This window comes from Dufourea novaeangliae, unplaced genomic scaffold, assembly GCF_001272555.1.
Source record: "Dufourea novaeangliae isolate 0120121106 unplaced genomic scaffold, ASM127255v1 scaffold25, whole genome shotgun sequence".
Classification (NCBI taxonomy): Eukaryota; Metazoa; Arthropoda; class Insecta; order Hymenoptera; family Halictidae; genus Dufourea; species Dufourea novaeangliae.
Window position 1 is genome coordinate 2405770 of NW_015373901.1, and position 19082 is coordinate 2424851.

The window sequence follows — 19082 nt, forward strand, 5'->3', positions numbered from 1 at the left end:
AATGAGTAAGCGTTAAAATTGAATTGAAATTAATAGGTAATTCAGGGAGAGGTTTATCGATTAAATGATTAAATTTGATACAACTGCCTTTACACGATATACATTTTACACCGAAACGGAGGTAAAACCTAGAATTATAATCTCAAATAACATTTTCAAAAATGACATTTATATTTTAAACGCCGATAAAGTATTGATCGTATAATTATATAATCATAAAATGAATCATATGAATTAATATATGCATGGATCTCACATTTGTTTTTCACCATATAATTATTAAAATTATATAATTTAAGTTTTTGATAATGGGTAATGTTTTAATGTTTTTATAGAAAAAACAAATTACAATGCTGACAATGTTTTTATAGTAGTCTTGTTTGTGTATCATTTTTTTCATATCTATAATTGGGATAAAAAATTATACTACGCATGACATGAGAATTAAACAAAAATTGTTCTACTTTATTTTTTCAACTTCACAAACGCCTTGAAAATTTATTTTTCCTCATTTTTTTTGGATTGGTCATCAAGTTTGAGTATGAAGGTTAATTACTCTAAAGTATAATTATTTCTAAAAAATGTTTCGATTATCCTTATTCTCACTCTGTTTTGATATTTTATGACTTCGTCCTTTTGTTTCATTTTTAACTTTTTTTCAACAAGCTTTTTAAGTAGATTCCATTAATATGAAAGTAATTTCGACTTAAATAGATCCGAACAACAATGTGATTTTCTAGTCTACTTTTTTTTTAATCAAACAAAACAGTATATGAATATTATACATACACAGAGTTTATTTGCGTCTAAAGAGCAGGAAAGAAATGCTTACACACCAATTTATGAAAAATTAAAAAATTTATTTCCTACATTAAGAATTGTATACGGTTGACAATAAAATACAAACTAGATCAAAATTTTCTATTTTAATAGGTTTGAATTAATTTACTAATAAATTAAGTAACTCAAACGAATAATTTATTATAATACTTCTGGTAATATTGTCACCTGGTAGATTTTTCCATCGAAAGGTTAACTAACCATAACCAAAAGTGAATTTAATATACGTTAATAAAAATTTATATTGTATTATAAATTGCAATAACTTTTACACGAGTACGAAGCAAAAGAGAAATTCATCAACAAATCTATAAATGATTCAGAAAAACAAATGAGTTTTTGATAAGATTTCATCGTATGAACAATTCAGTATTCACCGAAATTATATTTCTTTACAGGAGCTGCTAGGCCGCTTACAAGACAGGGAGCAAAAGATCGAAATCCTAGAAATCGAGAAGCAGACGATAAAAGAGCAGTTAGATGACAAGGTTATTGAACTCGAGAAGCTGAAAGAAGCCACGAAAAACGAGCCTGACGAGTGTGTGCCCGAACGGGAGGACCTTACGCGCAAGATAGAACTCCAAGACAATGTGATCGAGGAGAAGAACCGAAAGATCGAGCAGCTGACGAAGGAGCTGCAAGTGAAAACGCAGAATCTCCAGAAGCTGGTGAACACCGAGCTATGGAGCAAGAACAAAGAGATCGCGAAGCTCCACAACCACATGACCGCGAACAATGGCCACGAGAGGAGCCGAAACAAATCGGACATCGTGCACGAAAGCGCCAGCACGCAGCTGTCGACGCTTATCAAAGAGTTGAACGACATTGGTATAAAGGTGACGTTTACCAATGAGGTGATACAATTGAACTACGTCGACGGGAACGAGCCCATAGACGTGAAAACGATGACAGACTACGTACAGAAGCTGTTGATACAGAAAAACGAGTTGGAGAAACAGGTCGATTACCTAAAATGGCTGAAGCTTGTCTCCAGACCGGACATCGCCACGGAGATCGATGGATACGGGGACAATGAAACGGAGAGAGCCAGAAAATACTGCGAATTATTGCGTACGCATTTGAAGGACCTGGTGAAGTTCATGAAGGAGATGTTGAAGAACGTCGATCACGCGGACCCATTTGGTAACGAGCGCAAAAAGATCGTTCTCGATGTTCTGACCAATTCGAAGATACTGTCCGACGATTTCTTAAACGCCCTCGAGGGAATTTCGACCAACGATATACCGTTTAGTCTCGAAGGAACGAGCGTGAGATCGATCGATGGCTCGGTGAAGAAGAGCCGATCCGAGAATATGCTCAGTGCTACGAAAAATCAAGCATCCACGCAATCAGATTCGGAGGCGTTCTCGGAACCGGATAGGACCGTTTCTATGGCCAGGATCGGGCTACAGGAGACGCAGCAGAAATCTTTGAGTCGACCGAGGTTCTCCAAATATACAAAAACGTTCAGCGATTCCGAGGAGTCTCTGGAATACGTGCCTTATCACAAGACTTATCAGAACGATTTGAACGACACGGAGGCGAGCAACCAGATCCAGGAACTGAAAGAGACGAACGCTTACCTGTACTCCGAGCTCAGTGCCCTTAGGAATGAACTGACCGCCAAGATTTCAGTCGATTGTGTACGTATCGTGTGATAAACATTTTTATTTAGTAAAGTCACCGGGGAAACTGTGTTAATTTAGCGATTATATTAGTGTTAACTTAACTTGAAATCTTATGGAAATTGCAACTCTGATATTTTTGCATTGAAAAAATAACTTTACATATACAACAAAATACAAGTGACAAAAAAACGATCCTTTATGATTAAGATAAAAGAAAGATCAAGTGCGTATCTTTAGTAATTCCGGAGATAGAAATTTTGTTGTGCGGGTAGTTTTCGTAAAAATCGGTGAAAATTGCAAAATTTGAAAGTCTGTATCTTTCAAACAATTTCGAAATTAGCGAAATGATGACATAAACCCTCCCTATTTTCACATGGACTATAATATATTTCAATTTGAGCAAAATCCCAGACATCGTGTACAAAAGTGATCGGTTTGACGTGAAATAACTCTTAAAGATTTAAAAATAATTGAATATTATATTCCCTTTTTAACAATTGATTACTGTTCCAATGTTAATATGAAATCAAATCTTGAATTTTACAGGTATTCGATGAAAAAATATCCCCGTTGATCATCAAACTGGAAAAATCGCAGAAATTCTGCGAGAGATTACAGATTTCGCTAGAAAGGAGGATGCACGAGGTTCACACGCTGAAGAAGGAAAACAAACAGAACAACATGCGCAGAACACAATTAGAAAAAAAGCTGGTCGATCTGGAGAGCATGGCCGCGGAAATGACCAAGCAGAAAGCGGAGTTGTTGCACTACAAGGAAAATGCGGAAAGAAAAGCAACAGATATGCTCATTACGCTTAACAGGGAGAACGACATGGTAACAAAACTCCTTACATTATTACAATAATTTTTCATATTATATTCAATTCTACATACTGGTATTATTAGAATGTTATTTAAAATGTAGAGGAATTTTTGAAACTTCAGAGGTTTATGCGAAGGAACATGTTAATAATTTAATATTTAAGAGATAGACGAATATTTTTAATGTACTTTCAAACAATATTAATTTTGAACTTACTTGGAGATTTGATATAGTGAAGTATAAAATTGTAAGAAGATATTCTATTGATCGAAATGCATCGCAATAATTAAAAAATTATATATACTTCTATCATTACTTCTGTTTGATTGCTTCAGACCTAAGTTATGTTCACATATTATGAAACATTCTGTATATTATAAAAAACAGGAAAAAAAGAAGTATTGTTATTGTGTTACCGTCTAAATCATGTTGCTTGTGATTTCAGTTGAGAACGCGAATCAAGAAATTGGAAGATGAAAATGAAACGGCTAAGACAAACATAACAGGGTTAACGAAAGAGCTCGACCATCTAACTCTTTCACACAGTGAAATTCTTGTGGAGAACACGAAACTGACCAACGACAAACTACGCTTGGAGCAGGAAATTAGAAAAATGGAAAGCAGATGTGACGTGACTGTTCGCAGCATGCATGATAAATTTAACAAAGAGGTAAGATTTTCTGTGGTATTATAAAAATTCGCTTAATTCATTATTGACTATCTCTTAAAATTGAGACAGTATACCCAGTCAGCCATACCTGCAAAGCCAAGTTTTGAACGATTTATGAATTAAAGAACGAAATAAAGTGTGTCTGGTTACGTATAGCATTTTTCGCTGTAGCAGTCAACATGGTAAAACGGTTGGTACTGTGTCTGGCCATTATCTACTATTTCCACTTGCAGGAAACATTGATCTTACAGACGATACTGTTTTTGTTCCATTAACTTAAGTATCTTTCATCTATTAGTTTCTATCAAATTATTATAATAAAAATGAAAACTATAATATTATAGGCAATGTTCATAATGATTACCTAATAGATACCTACTAATATCACATTATAATAAATCGATCTGCGATGCAAGTGGTGTCTAAATACACACCAACGTGATTGATTTTCAACATCGAGTTAATCGGAAATGAAGGCCACATTAAATACATTATAATTCTTTAATTATTTTTGCATGTAGAATAACCTGTTTCTCAATTGTAAAAACAGTTACAGATTACTTATCCCGCTCGAGTTTAACTTAATATAGAATTTTAAAAAGTAAAGGTACAAATTATATCCATCTTTAAATTATCTTCAATTTCAGATCTTGGATCTCAATCAAATCAACGAGTCGCATAGAGTTCGACTGCAGGAATTGGAAGTGACTAATAAGGAACTACGTAGGCACGTTGCAGTTTATGATGCAAGCGACTCAGCGCCAAGCTCAAGTGGCGTATCCTCTATACCTACGGACGGTATACTCAAGCAAACTTGCGAGGACATCATGCAAGAGTATCAATCGTATAACGTTAGTGGCAAATATTTATTAACCATCTGATCTTTTTTACAAACGGTATCTTATTCAGGTGATATCTTCATTAGAATCTTTTGAACTGCGTATCTAAGGGTTGACAATCGATGCCTGGACATTAAAGCAGCAATCTGATGATATTTCAAATTTTCCATTTTTTATATAAGAATTAATAGTTACGGTACGCTGCATGTAAAACAAAGTTCAAGTTTTCAAGTTTTTTAATTAATTTCCTAGACAAAAAATTGATAACTGTAGATGAAACATTTGTTTTATAATCTCGAACTGTGCAAAACATTTAATATAATCTAGTATTGCACACACATTGTTCAAAGTTGCTACCAAAAGTGAAATTGATACATTCCAGAATTCGCAGTATTGGTTTCCCGTGAATTATCCAACGCTCGGTGGACGCAGCAAATCGAGCTGTTCGCCAGATTTAGGGATTGAAAGTGATGCGGCTTTGTCGACCATGAGGCCGTTAAAAGACACTTTGAAAATCACAGAGTCGATGACCAATCTCTTGAGCGATGAAGACAATAGCAACGGTAACGGGCCAGGTCGAAACGCGGATAGCGAGAGTCCGTTGCCGATAGAAGGTAATTTCTTATTGAAATTAAACCTCGAGAGAAGTTACCATTTTTTCAGACCCTTTATTATTTTAAAAACTTTCTGATAATTTTGCAATGTTGTTACTATGTTTAACAATACAATAAAATTTTCTAACAGACCTAAACATGCTTCTTTACAGCGAAATAAGAATGAAATTTTATTTTTCAGGTTTAGACGAAGTAGAAGCCTTAAAGCAGGAGAACGAAACGTTAAAGAGAAGGCTGATGAAAACAAGAAGAGCATTGGAGGACACTTTCCAGCATTTGTCTGCGTCCAATAAGAACAAGAAGAACGTCGAGAAGGCGATAACGAAGCAATTGCAAATTACCAAAAGTATTCTAAAGAAGACAAGGACATACGAGGAACCCTTGGACAACTGACAGAGATGGGGAGGCTAAGACGAGCAAAGAAGGATCTTCCGCACAGAAAAGAGAATATAAGAGTCGCGCGTTTAATATCGTGGAAATAAACACCACCGTTTATTTTTTATAATCACGCCTTTACGGTATCTTTACCGTTCACTTTTTTAATGCCTCGAACAAATCATATCCAACCAAGGCGTGGCTGTTATATCTTGTATAAAATTACGAAAAAGTATTTTTCATACACTCGCGTAACGTCGATGCTAATACGTGTACACGTAAATACGAGACGATAAATCAAAATGAATACTCCTCGAAATAAGGCGTAACTGTACATTGCGAATTTTGTATATAATCGTGTAAGTGTTCTGTCAAGACCCTTTGTAGATTGTTTCTCCTTTTCCGACGATATACGCGATCTTCCGGCCGAAACCGAAACTGTCCTTTCGTCGTATCTCGTTTTCTCGACGACAGAAATTCGCCCGCGTGTACATACGACCACCGATGTATCATTACACAGCATCTGTACATAGTCTTCACCAATAAAGTGCCATTAACATTTGACGAATAATTGCGTATTGAGTCCTTTCTCTTGGCTGTTGACCCATCTGTGTAGATGATGGGGATACGCTGGTAATAGGACCGGATGGGGAATGACGTTTCGAAAAGGCTTGAATGTGCTTACAGCTCTAACAATAAATGTCTTTAATATAATACAAAAATACTAAATATATACATATAACAGATCTAATATATTCATATTCAATTGAATAATTATTCTGTAATATTTAATAATACCATATAGAATCGATTAATATGCGATAGTTTACTGTCTTTAGTTCTTACGATTATATTTAATATATTTCTAAAATATTTTCTGACATACGAGAAGAATTTTATATCAACAGATTGATTTTCTTCACTGTCTACTGTTATTAGCTCGACTGCTGCTACGACCTCTTTTGCGAACCTTACAACGACAAGGTTTGACATCCTCGTTCAAAAATGGAATTTCTCGTTGCAATTTCTCCCATAACTTTTCTTTCACGTGCGTCATGAATTCCATTGCCCCGTCATCCCTATACAATAAATTTAACACTGTTATTAGAATTGATCTCCATCTATTGGGTTATGTTGCGAGCAATCGTAGGTAGGCTTATTTCTTTATTTTACATTTTCGACTATTTTTTAATAAAAAAATCACTACCTCGTCTACGGTACCACCAACAGACCGTTCCATACATTTCTATAATTCATCCAACAAGACGAGTCAGTACAAATAACAAAAACATTCGCATGCTAAGCCTAGATATTGGATGGTAACTATCTCTATCCCTGTCCCACCTAAATGACCACCACCTCCCTTTGTTTACAGTTACTGGCTCGAGTTATTGGATGAGATATACTTTCATTTAATTCAATTGTCACGTCTGGGTTAGGTAAACACCAACTACAGGACCTCGTGGGTCTAATCTGTTTTATCGTCGTCAAAACTTGCGAACCTACAACGACGAGGCTACCAATTAGCAATAAGGGAGACACCCACATTTTTGTCAAAATTTAGCCAATAAAATAGAATCTCCCTTCTTCACAGCTTTTCTCACGTCATACCCAATTGTCAGTTGAAATTTAGCCATCGACAAAGTTTATTCGGTGTGTGAAGTCGCGAAAAACTGAGGCAATGACGCTAAGGACTTCGGGGCGCAACACCAGTTAGATATAAATATTCTATTTTATCATAAACAGTACCTAATTATTGTGTAGTCCACTGCGTCGGTGATGTGCAATGTGACAAGGAAAAACGTTAGCGACACGGTATAAGTCACGACCGCCATTAAAGATTTGTTTGTGAAAAACGCCACAGCTGCATCTTCGAGTTCGAGCCGATGAAGTAGCTGTTTTATATAAGTGTACAAGTAACTGAATTATAATTCGGAATTTCTTTGATTTTTGAGTTTTTAAATTTATATTTTTTCCCTGTAACACTCGATGAGGTAATAAATTGTTACGTTACCTGGTAAATTCCCTTTGGTAGTGTAGTCAGTAGGAGTACATTGATGGGGGTCCAAATACAAGCCAATGCGAACTCCAAGAAAAACGCTGCTGCCAGGAACTAAATGCATAATAAAAATACTAAACAATAATAATTTTTCTAGACAATAGGCGTTGCATCTTGTACATACGATTGAATAATCTAATTAATGATTTAAATAGTATAAAGTACCACTTCAGAGATAGGCAATCTAACACTTATCACCGTGACTTTATAACTTACGATTAGGCTGCGAATACTTATGGAAGTTCATGCTTTTCTAAATTCATTTTATTTACTTGATCGTCCAATTATTTCGAGTCGTGTATTATAGTAACAAAATAAAGTTTATAAATAACTAACCTCATAAAGTATCAGGAAAGGCACTTTAGGTTCCCGAAATGATCGTGGAAAAAGGGTGGAATCAAGAATAATAATATAAACACCGAGGCTAAAGAAAAATGAGCTAAGTGGTGGTCCCAGGAGAAGAGATTCGCAATCCTCGTCCTCCATGGCGTTGTCGAAGCAAGTTCGAAAAATTGGAAGTCCAGAAACGTTCAGCAAAAGGGCCCAAATTGTGGGAAGCAGTTTTGCCATTACGAAAAACAATACAGTTTTATCGGCTTTGACTCTTTTATAATATAGATATTATAAATGCATAATTACGGTTAATTCGCAAATAGACATTTGTCTTATTTGCGAGATATCTCGAATTATTCTACACCGTTTCGATTGTTACTATATATCTATGTATAAGCAGCCAATGCATGAAAATGGTACTTAGAATCAGTGGCCCGAGACATTTTCATTTTAATTAAAAAATACGGATTGTTTATCCGAATAGAAATAGCAATCTATACAAGTTGAATAAAATCATTTTAGTTACACGAAACTGTTGTGCTTTCAAGCATATTTTTCATTAATTATTATTTAGAATATTTAGAATTATAATTATTTAGAAAAATTCTATAATCTTTTTATCCATGTATCCAAAAATTCAGTGTGTCGAATTCTGTGTAGTATAGTTAATGGTAAAGTTGCAAGTAAAACACAGTTTATTACAAATATTACATTTGTACATCGACAGACAGTATAATATACATAAACGATTTTTAAAATAACAAGTTCAATGAAACCACATATCTGACTATTTGCTTAAGTTTGATCTCTGCTGCACAGAAATTTGTAGACAAACCAATCTGACACTTCAGGATTTGCGAAAGTTATCCTTTTCCTTTTACTCTTCCCGAACGTCCCAAATGAACTTCTTTGTTTTCTAAATAATAGTAACAGTATTATTTATTACGATTATAATCTACCTGAGGTATCAGTTTTATTCAAATTATTTTCATTTATTCTTATTGAAAGCATTGGATACTAGACATTAATTCAAATTGAAATTTTTCTCTTTTCTGTAAGTAGAAAGGAAAAAAAAAATGGACTGAAGTTCTACACTTAAGAGACTAGCTGTATGTATCTTACAAAAATAAACATCACTGGTTCACTACTTGGCCCAATTTTCCAGAATCGTGTCCAGAGAGTCCGTCGCATCGAGCATCCAAACGAACGATAATATTGACATACAAAACGCCATAGCTGTCGCAGCACTGTCTTTCGCCATGCAATAAGCGATCTCTGTTATAATTGAGTAACGACTCATGCCCAACGTTCCGTTCAGCCAAAGTAACTGTAAGATAATTTAATTTATCCAATAACGTGCTTGTGAAGATTCATCAATTTTGTTAAAAGTTAAAAACTTAAGAATTCGTTTAGCTCTTTTACACTGACTCACCCATTTACTCGATTCCTGTGTTAAACAATAGATGACATGCATAAATGGCACCCAAATAGCGCGTGTTGCTAAATTTGTAGTCAAAGCCGCCACCAACATCTACTCAAACATATAATTAAAAGTACAATTATTGAATTATTCAAAAAGTACATAAAAATATTCGAAATGTTCCATCTTATCGGTAAACATACATGTCTTTAAAATAAAAAAAAAAATAGTTTCTAATATTTCCAAATTAGTCATTAAACATGCTTAACGTGGCGGCAGACTCGAATCAGACGCAATAAGACAATACAGTCGGTTTACAAGAATTAATCCTAAGTATAAAATCCTTCGAATTTTTAAGCGTTTAAGGTGTCGAATGATATTCTTACTTCGTAAATATAAAGAAGTTGGATTGGTGGCTCCTTGAGCGATCTAGGCCAGAGCTTGTACTCTGCGACAAGGCACAGCACGGAAAATGTGAAGATCACTGACGCGTATGACGGATCGAAAGGTGGAATGTTGTCTTCACTGAAGCATAGACCAATTATGCAAATTTGTCGAAGATGCGTGTACATGCCTGTCATCACTACTGCTACCCAATGTGGATTTATGGATCCCAGGTACTCTTTCACTGTTTCCATGTCCTATTAATAAACGTATTCAGTGAATAGAAGGAAACGTCTGTGCTGTGAATTACGGTTGTGCTGTAATGACGCCTTGGTTTTAAACATATGTTTATGCACATTTGGATTTCTTCAAACATTTTTATAACGACTGGAGTTACACAGGAATTTATTTTTTCTATTGAAAATTGTAAGAGTTTCGTGGTAAACTGGAAACTTCATTGAACCATGTTTAAAGATTTTAATATATTTTCTACACTGAAATATGCAGTAGATGAATGAAATCTGTAGTTTAGTTACAAAACACATTGTCGAAATTTTGTATACTTAATACTGATATATGTATATGACATCTTACATATGAATTAAGGACTATTATATTGTATTTAAATGTATATAATTTTTGTGTAATATAATATTTTCTTAGAGGGGATTTTATTTTACAGTTTACGAGTATGTTTATACATACTACTCGATTTTCATGAATTATTCTTAACATTTTTGTTGCACTTGAACATTGTATTAATGTTATAACTCAAGGATCTTAAACGTGTAGTATTTACTATAAATTCTGATGTTAAGAATGAACCAGAATATTTCATTACTATTCCAAATATTTAGGTTAATAAGGTTTTTCTGTTCTTCTTAACTTATTAATCGAGGAAACATATTTCGTTTCAATTCTATTCTCAGAAATTCATCGACAAAAATCTGCCTTTTTTTAAACATTTCCAATTCAATTCATATTAACAGGTTCCAGTTTCAAACATTTTACCAAACGCAACAATAATTACAATATCAAACACATAAAAATCACTCAACTATTATTACCAAAGTCTTCAATCAGGACGAAAGTCCTTAAGAAAATCTCTGTCTCTGTGTTGAATCTTCTTCTTAAATGTGGTTTCGAGTTGTACTCTCAATGGATAAAGTTAAAAAGAAGTTTTAAGAATCGGAGGAAACAATGCACAGGTTGTTTGATCAGGTCCAGAAATACAGCAATTCTTAAAATCGATTTCATATATTAAGTACATATGCGTACCATCGAATATTCCTTCGTGAAAAACAGAGGTGTATTTATAACAGGGAATTAACATCGGGGATGTTTTTCGAACCGTCTTCCTGCTTTTGGACGAAACGTCCTTTCAAAAATGAAGATCATTTACGACGGTTGTATGCAGCTGAAACTTAATTCCTTTCACTGGCTTCGAACGGGAATTAAACGATTAAGTAATAGTGGTTGTTGCATTTAAGGACATTGACTGTTAATTTAACATTCCTGAGTATTTCTTCTCTCATCGGCTAGTTAGGTTATCACTGTGACATTTGTTACGCGGCGACAACACGATGCAACGCCTCCTCGAATGCGTTTACTTAGCAGTAAGTTTGATGTCGATGTTAATTTCACGTCTTAGGATGAGATTGCATGAAAATTTTAACAAGAAAACCTGTTACGTTCGGAACATAATGCTATTTTCTACAAATTGATAAAAAATTTTCTATAAATAAATAGATTGCAGAATTATATGCAGATTTTCATTTTTCATGTTTTACAAATAAATATTTATATAAAATTAATCATAGAATTAATTTTACAAGCCTCGATAAGTATACAGGTAAAAGAATTGTTGCATTTTCATTCTATGTAGATTGCAGTGTTAGTTAAAAGCTCATTAAGCTTGAAGTGATTACACAGTGGTTTATTGGAAATCAATCAATCCACTGATTCGTTTGATTCTCGTCGTACGATACAAAAGTGTGTACTTCCGAGTACAGTTTACACTTCAGATTAATGGAACTTCCTTGTGCTCGAATTTCCGCCCAACTCGTGGTCAATTCCACGTCACATTAATCCGTCTTCCTGCTTTCTATTGCTTTTACGACATTAATCGTACCCTGAAGTATAAAACAACTGAGTGAAAATACAGTATAATAAAACAGGCTAACTAGATATAGTAAAATATTAGAATTAATATTTAGTTTCCACGATACAGTTAGAGGCACTGAAGAAAAATATGCCCATACATATATGATACAACTTAATAATTATTTTTTGTCATTTTAAATTTAATGATATCGTTTTTCTACATTTCAATAAATTAGTGGTTTTGCTAGAAAAAGTAATGTAAAAATTTATACTTATTCTTGCACCCACACTATTTCTACTTACAAATACAAATTGTTAATACTTTGTGATTTTATGGTACATTTTGTTGCGGAACCTTTTTGGAACTATTCACTTTTACTGAAACCTAAAGCAACTCGAGGTAAAGACTCGTGAGTATTGCCCTCTGTCATGGTAACGCTTAAAGGGGCCTCATTTTCTGAAACGGAGCCATTTTACTTCAATATCACGTACTCATACATAATGCATTACATTTGCCGATAGCTTTTCCGCTTGCCAGAGAAGAAACGAATGGCCAGGAATAATCCGCTGCTTCATCCACGTCGAGTTTCCCCTGATTTTAACCGTTAATCACATTAACATGATTTTGTCTGAGAATACTACACCACTTATAAGCAGACTATTCCGTGGACACTCGATGAATAGTCAGTAACAATTTAATCTATTCTCAACGTATCAAATAACTATTAAAAATAAACTTCCCATTCCTCATTAGAACTTTCAATTTTCCCTTTCTTGTCGAATAAATTTGTTTACTTTCCTTTATTATTTGTTCGATATAGTAAACCAACTTTCAATTCAACTTTGATTTTGACGTTCTAAAAAATGTTGTTGCCTTTCTCTTCTTCATTAAAAGTATGCAAAATTAATGGTCGTAAAGTTATATTGTGGTTTTATGGTATTTTACTGCGGGAGAATTACATTTTTTTCAGGAAAATGGTAAATTGTTATGGAGAATGATAAAGACACTTATAATATTTCTGCATTTATCGATGCAATAATATTGTAGATACAATATTATTATTATATCCGATTATTCGTATAACTCGTTACGAGTCTCTTCTTATATTCCGTATATTTCTTTTACGGTAAGTATAAGAAATAATGGTACGTAACAATTCAGTGGGTTAATGCGCAAGAATGATCAAAGCTTTGGAGAAGGGTCGAAATCTAACTGCTCGAAGTCTGTGGAATCTTGTAGGATAGAATAGATGAACAACTTTGGTCAAAGGGAACGTCGGACCATGGGACACCAGGAAATTGTCCTCCTACGTTCGAATCCTTCCATCTGCTAATGACATTTTCACTATGGTTCAAGACCCATGTTAAGTAATCTGAAGGTTAAATGGAAATTGAAATGATTTTGACAGAAATTATGATACAATAAGCCGATTTATGTAAGTAAAAACAAGTACATAAAATGATTGTTTTATTTGTAAATTATTAAACACGACAATTGTGTTTTTATTATACGTATAATATTACATGTAGGTATTTTCAGTACGTGATGGAGAAACAGATCGATCTTTAAAATAATATATCCTCTTTCCTTCATATTTAATAAAAAATACTAGGAATTTCTCTCTAAAATGAAAAGAAGCATTCTTAGATTGTGAATTATTCTATGTTCTATAGCACATAGGTATGTACAGAACACGTTAAAGAAATTCAAGAATATCTACCTATTTGTAATAAAATAAAACCATTAAGAAGAAACATAGGCTTCTATTATATTGAGCTCCGGATTCTACAAATTAAATTAAAAATGTGATTCTCCATAAACATCCATAGTCGAAATAATATTCAATTTCAATCTCACAGCAAGATAAAAATGACATATTATTTCTCAGGGAAATTTCAATTATTTTTGTGTCCTTCGTATAGTTTTTTTCTGATCTGAGTGATACTGATACTATTCGTTATAAACAAATTCTATCTTGCCAGCAGCCCGACAACAAACTTTTATAAATGACACATAAATGGAAATATAACAGAACCTTTCCTCAGACCCAACACTACAAACGCAGAAAAATTTCGGTTCCACGTTCGCGCGTTACATTTTCACCGAAATCGACAAAAATAGTCAATCGTTTCGGGAACTACCATACCGACCGTAAGTGTCTGATGAGGGTAAATTCTAGACGGAAGAACGCTTTCACGGGGATGAGATATAAAATGGCCTGATATAACGGAGGACATGTCCTCAGAGGCAGAAGATTATCTAACCCGATGGTAGCCATGACGACGGCACAGTGTATCGAGGAGCAGTAAGTACATTCGTTTCTTGGCTTTTCGACGACTGAATGAGAGAGGCGTATCGAAGAGGGAAACGAAAGCACGGTGGGAATCTGAACCGAGTAAAAGTTGAAAATGAAGAAGAAAGAAAAGAGACGAGAAATCCACGGCTGTTCTCCTCCGAACGAAAGCCACTTTATCCTCCTTTCTGTTTCAACCATCTAAGAGACCTCGTTTTTTCGAGAGAGAGAGAGAGAGAAAGAGAGAGACCATTTCTTCGGCACATTTATTCTACCACTTGTCGGATCACGGCTCCATAGTCTTTTATTCTCCAAGACGAATTAATTTTCAATCTTCGATGAAATAAATTTCAATCTTCAATTTTGCGACGAACTACACGTGGTCTAATTGTGATTAGAATTTTTATCAATAGACGCGAAGATATTCATCTTGATATTAAATTTGTTTTTAATGAGGTGGAATCAACGAGATTTTTAGAGGTTTCATTTTTACGTATCGATTCTAAAAAAAAAAAACAAATTAGTGAGATAAATTGTTTTAACAACAATCTGCCTCTAAATAACAATAGATGTTTGACAAGGCACCATTTTCGCGTGGCCGACACAAGATCAGGTTGCTTCTATCTGTTTTGAATAAAAAGAAACATAAATGATTATTAATTTATACGAGTGATATGTTAGTTTAGATTAAAATGTGCGAGAAGGGTCAAGGAATCCCAATACGCAAATATGTCGTTACGTTTTTACCTCGCGTCGCCTTCACAGGAGCCCGCGGCTGCCCGCCTCTTGCCCGAGCGGGCTCGGTTGCCCATAACTGATTTACAGATCGAACGAAATAGATATTGTAGTGGAATTATTGAACTGAATACAGATGATAAGTTTTTATTCTCCATTTCCGATTACCTACCAGTACAAAGCTGCATTAATGAAACGATACATTATTGATAAGCTGTTACCTCGATGAAGCGTATTAGTAATACACTTTAGCAAACATTAATACAAGGTCTCTGCGTGAAAGTAGATCTGTATCGTTGTTGCACGACTAGGTACGCTCTTAATACCTCAGCAACATCTGTAATCAAGCATTAAAGCACATCATTAACAGACTAGATCAAATACATTAGAGAAATATTGCGTCGAATTTCTCGTATCGAAATGTTCTTTTTTATTTCGAAATGTACAATTCAACCCTTCATCCCGTTGACTGTAAAAAATTAAATCGACCGAAAAATAACGTGACTTTGCAAAATTCTGTTTTAATCTTGACAAGATGGCGACAGAAACAGGTTTAATACCAGAACTAGCCACGATGAACGTAATATCTATTTCTATTGTTTCGAGAAAACATCTTTTCGAAAATATGCGGATTTGTAAATTAATTAAGGTCATCATTTACCTACATATTACATCTCAGAAGTCTTCTACATATCGAAATATTAAAAAAGTGAAAATTTACAAAATTGCAACTGTCCGTTTGTACTTTGATGCCGTCGATTTATTACATTGGAATAGCCTCCTAGCACTTGGTAAATTTATTTCCAGTACTGAAATAAATGTTAAATCGAATATTAATTTGGCATAAATTTCAGTAATTCCTTACTCCAAGTGGTAGGAGACCCTTTACCTACGCCACTTTTTCTCCTAGTGGAAGCAGAGTTTGCTCGTGGGTGTACAATTAAAATTCAGAATACCTTTCCGATTTTTGGTTCACTAAAAATGACGTAGGATGTCGTGGGCGAATAATAAACATCGTCAAAGTAGCTTAAACGTTTGAGTTTTCTTTCAAGGAACCATTATAATTATATAAAAAAAAATAGTGGATTATTTATTGATACATATAATAGAATGAAACAGATCCACCGATAATGTCTCAGACTTTTATAAACAACCTGTATCGAAACGGTACGAAGAATCGTGCACCTTCATTTCGGTCTTTCCGTTCTTCGTTGAATGAGTCAGTGTCGTTTCACGGCGAGATTCCAGGTAGGAGATTTTTCCGTGATACCGTAGAAGGGGAACCACTGAAAGCAGAAGTGAACGAGACCCGATTCCGCTCGGAACGATTGACGCAGCTCACGGATTAACCAGCCCGGAACCACCGACGCGCTTGATTAAAGAGCGAACGTGACGTTATAGACGCTAAGCAGTAATTATTCCGACTCGTACGAGCAGTCTGCTCCGAAATTCAGTGGAATACTTGGAAGCCACAGGTTTCCTCTGACTGGGACAACTTGTTGATCGTTGACATTTCTCCCTTCAATGCACGTCGATTCAATTGGGAATTTTACGTAATCGAGAATCGAGGTTCTTCAACAATATGGAATAATTTCTGTTTTTCCAAAATTGTGGAATGTTTGGATTAAAATGTTTTTTTTCTACGTAAATTTTTGTCATTGAAAAATATTGAGTTAACCCTCATTCGTTCCTCGTTTTCCCAACTTTATTTGTCCCTCGGTGTCAATTTGACCCAGTGGTAAAAATTAATACAATGAAGCGATAAATAGTTATATTTGCAAATTGTTTAAAGTAAAAAATCACGAAGCCTCACCTAAATTTACCTACGCATGACAGAATAACGTCAATTGTTTGAGAGTTAAGAACAGTCTTAGTTCACAAGATACAGGTTTGAGCAACGAACCGAATACATAGTGACAAATATTGAATAATTTGAATTAGAAGATCATGCACGTAAAATATGAATGAATTAGAAGATAATGACGCATAAGGATGGATATTCTTACACTATTCAGTCTTTAAAAAGTTTGATCCTATATAAAGAAGAGTAAATAATAATTATTTTAGTCCAGGAAATACATAAAGAATTTTTTTTTAATATGTAATGTTTTTATTAAAATAAATATCAGTTCGTGCGAAAGGTTCAGTTATCTAACTTCAATATGCGAAGAAAATACCCAGTACATATATAGTAGTGTACACGTACACAAAATATGGTGGCACTAGCAATAAGATTGTAAATTTCAACAATATCATACAATTTTCAAAATAACATAATTGATTAAATGATTCGTATCCAACTTATTTTGGCCAAGATAATGAGCAACACATTTTTGCAATAAGTGTCTATTTTCATTTATTTTTCTGGTACTAATAACTAGAAAGGTGTAAATGATAACGTGTTTAACACTAAAATTACCGACGATAAACGCATATTTGCTTCGATCGGTGGAGAAACGTGAAAAACTTTTGAAAATTTAGAAATTTAGAAATTGACTAATTTCTTCACTTTCATATCGTAATAAAAGTTGCAAAAGCTCTGAGACAATGTATTGTCATAACAGTCATAACATTTTAATCGTTGTTGTAAGAGTGTATTGACAAGTAATTTTGACTTGCTCGGTAGTTCTAGTGTTAATATTCGAGTGATGTAATAAACATTTCCAGTACTGTATTGCATTTCTGGTATACAGAATCTATAAAGTTACCATTTTAAAATTAAAATTCCACCTTTCAAAGCATAAAAGTTTTGTACCATTTCGCGTGACCTTGGTTATTTATCCACTGACCGAGGTGCAACTGTGTCTACGGCACTGCAATCGTCATAGTAGTGAAAGTCCCCGACTGGTTGTTCGAATAAATAAATTTTGTGAGCACGAATCAGACAATGTGGAAGGTTCGTCGTGAAACGTTTTTCAAGAAATAGCGAACCGACGACGGAACAGCCGACGACATTGAAAGCGTTAATTCGGTTCCATCGTCTGAATGGCACCTTGATTTCGAACTTGAAATCGAATTACAATTCACTTCGCCGTTTCCGTCTTTGATTCTGGAAACGACGTTCCGCTGTTAAAGCTTATTAAATAAGGTTCACGCCTCGGCGTGCTCGACACTTCGTTTACATTGAATTGATTCTCCGTGAAATGACACCGATAATCACAGTTAAATGCCCTATAAAGCGAGCCGGCGTCTAATTACTTTAGAATTTCACGTCAACGCTTCGTGGAAATTACGATTGACAAAGTGTAAGATTATTAGATACAATTAAAAGATGCTTTATTTAATACGATAGATTGTTAATCAACTACAAATTTTGTTATTAAAATATTACAAAAGTATACTTACATTTATTGAGACTTAAAAAAATAATAAGTATACTCTGTAATACTTTCTGCAAGATACGGATAACGATCAGATTATAATTTTATTATTTTTAACACGATGCAACGAGAACGTGTGTAAACCTCAATGGAACTAATCTCTACGATTGCAACAGTTTGAGGAAGTTGTTAAGAAGTAGTAAATTAAAAGAGTCCATTTCTTTAGTCTGTGAAAAGCAAAAAATAAAAATAGATAACAAGAATCAATTAGACATGAAATACAATGTTCGGATTCGAGTAAAAAAAGTTTGTAACATTCAAGATATTATGCAATCGCTAAAAATTTAATGACGAGTGTCATCAATAAACGACGGATATAATGTAATTCAAATTTCTATGGAACAATTTTCACGAATCGAAATGAAATAAAAACTTGTTACCTCAGTAAACTGTTTCATTTGGCAAGAAAGAATAAAATCTGCTTTAACGTTTGTTAATATTTCTATTTTATTGTGCTTCGTGTCTGAACACTGTTCGGGGAACTGATCGTCGAGATTGTTCCATAATTCGAAGCAATAGAACTCGACAAGAGGCACTTAATTGGATAGCCATCGAACTATGAAGGAAGTTTAATCTTCAAGCCTTA

General features: G+C 34.3%; 3 protein-coding genes across 6 annotated transcripts in view; 1 reads left to right on the forward strand and 2 right to left on the reverse strand.

The window, feature by feature from the left end:
- LOC107193720 (centrosomin) overlaps positions 1-6350 on the forward strand; it is a 49696-nt gene extending 43346 nt beyond the window's left edge. For all 4 annotated transcript variants that reach the window (XM_015583224.1, XM_015583222.1, XM_015583223.1 and 1 more), the window contains 6 exons: positions 1239-2483; positions 3015-3302; positions 3736-3960; positions 4608-4811; positions 5182-5413; positions 5595-6350. In XM_015583224.1, the coding sequence (XP_015438710.1) occupies positions 1239-2483; positions 3015-3302; positions 3736-3960; positions 4608-4811; positions 5182-5413; positions 5595-5806 (2406 nt within the window). In that variant the 3' untranslated portion in view covers positions 5807-6350. The remainder of the gene's footprint in view (positions 1-1238; positions 2484-3014; positions 3303-3735; positions 3961-4607; positions 4812-5181; positions 5414-5594) is intronic.
- A 1057-nt stretch (positions 6351-7407) lies between these two features.
- Positions 7408-8417, reverse strand: LOC107193662. Its single transcript, XM_015583151.1, has 3 exons — positions 8184-8417; positions 7803-7901; positions 7408-7683 (listed from the first exon to the last, which is right to left on the reverse strand). The coding sequence occupies exons 1-3, from the start codon at positions 8415-8417 to the stop codon at positions 7525-7527; spliced, it is 492 nt and encodes a 163-aa protein (XP_015438637.1). The 3' UTR covers positions 7408-7524.
- A 635-nt stretch (positions 8418-9052) lies between these two features.
- Positions 9053-10238, reverse strand: LOC107193710. Its single transcript, XM_015583202.1, has 4 exons — positions 9987-10238; positions 9613-9711; positions 9303-9507; positions 9053-9096 (listed from the first exon to the last, which is right to left on the reverse strand). Exons 1-3 carry the CDS (start codon positions 10236-10238, stop codon positions 9325-9327), a joined length of 534 nt encoding a protein of 177 aa, XP_015438688.1. The 3' UTR covers positions 9053-9096; positions 9303-9324.
- Positions 10239-19082: the final 8844 nt, after the last annotated feature.

What these genes read in the sequence shown, in the direction of transcription:
- LOC107193662 (XM_015583151.1), bottom strand. Translation starts at nt 8,417, where the DNA reads ATGGCAAAACTGCTTCCCACAATTTGGGCCCTTTTGCTGAACGTTTCT. An exon ending in CTTTCCTGATACTTTATGAG is followed by an intron (nt 7,902 to 8,183) that starts GTTAGTTATTTA and finishes TTATGCATTTAG; the next exon opens with TTCCTGGCAGCAGCGTTTTT. An exon ending in TACCAAAGGGAATTTACCAG is followed by an intron (nt 7,684 to 7,802) that starts GTAACGTAACAA and finishes TATATAAAACAG; the next exon opens with CTACTTCATCGGCTCGAACT.
- LOC107193710 (XM_015583202.1), bottom strand. Translation starts at nt 10,238, where the DNA reads ATGGAAACAGTGAAAGAGTACCTGGGATCCATAAATCCACATTGGGTA. An exon ending in AACTTCTTTATATTTACGAA is followed by an intron (nt 9,712 to 9,986) that starts GTAAGAATATCA and finishes ATGTTTGAGTAG; the next exon opens with ATGTTGGTGGCGGCTTTGAC. An exon ending in CACAGGAATCGAGTAAATGG is followed by an intron (nt 9,508 to 9,612) that starts GTGAGTCAGTGT and finishes ATTATCTTACAG; the next exon opens with TTACTTTGGCTGAACGGAAC.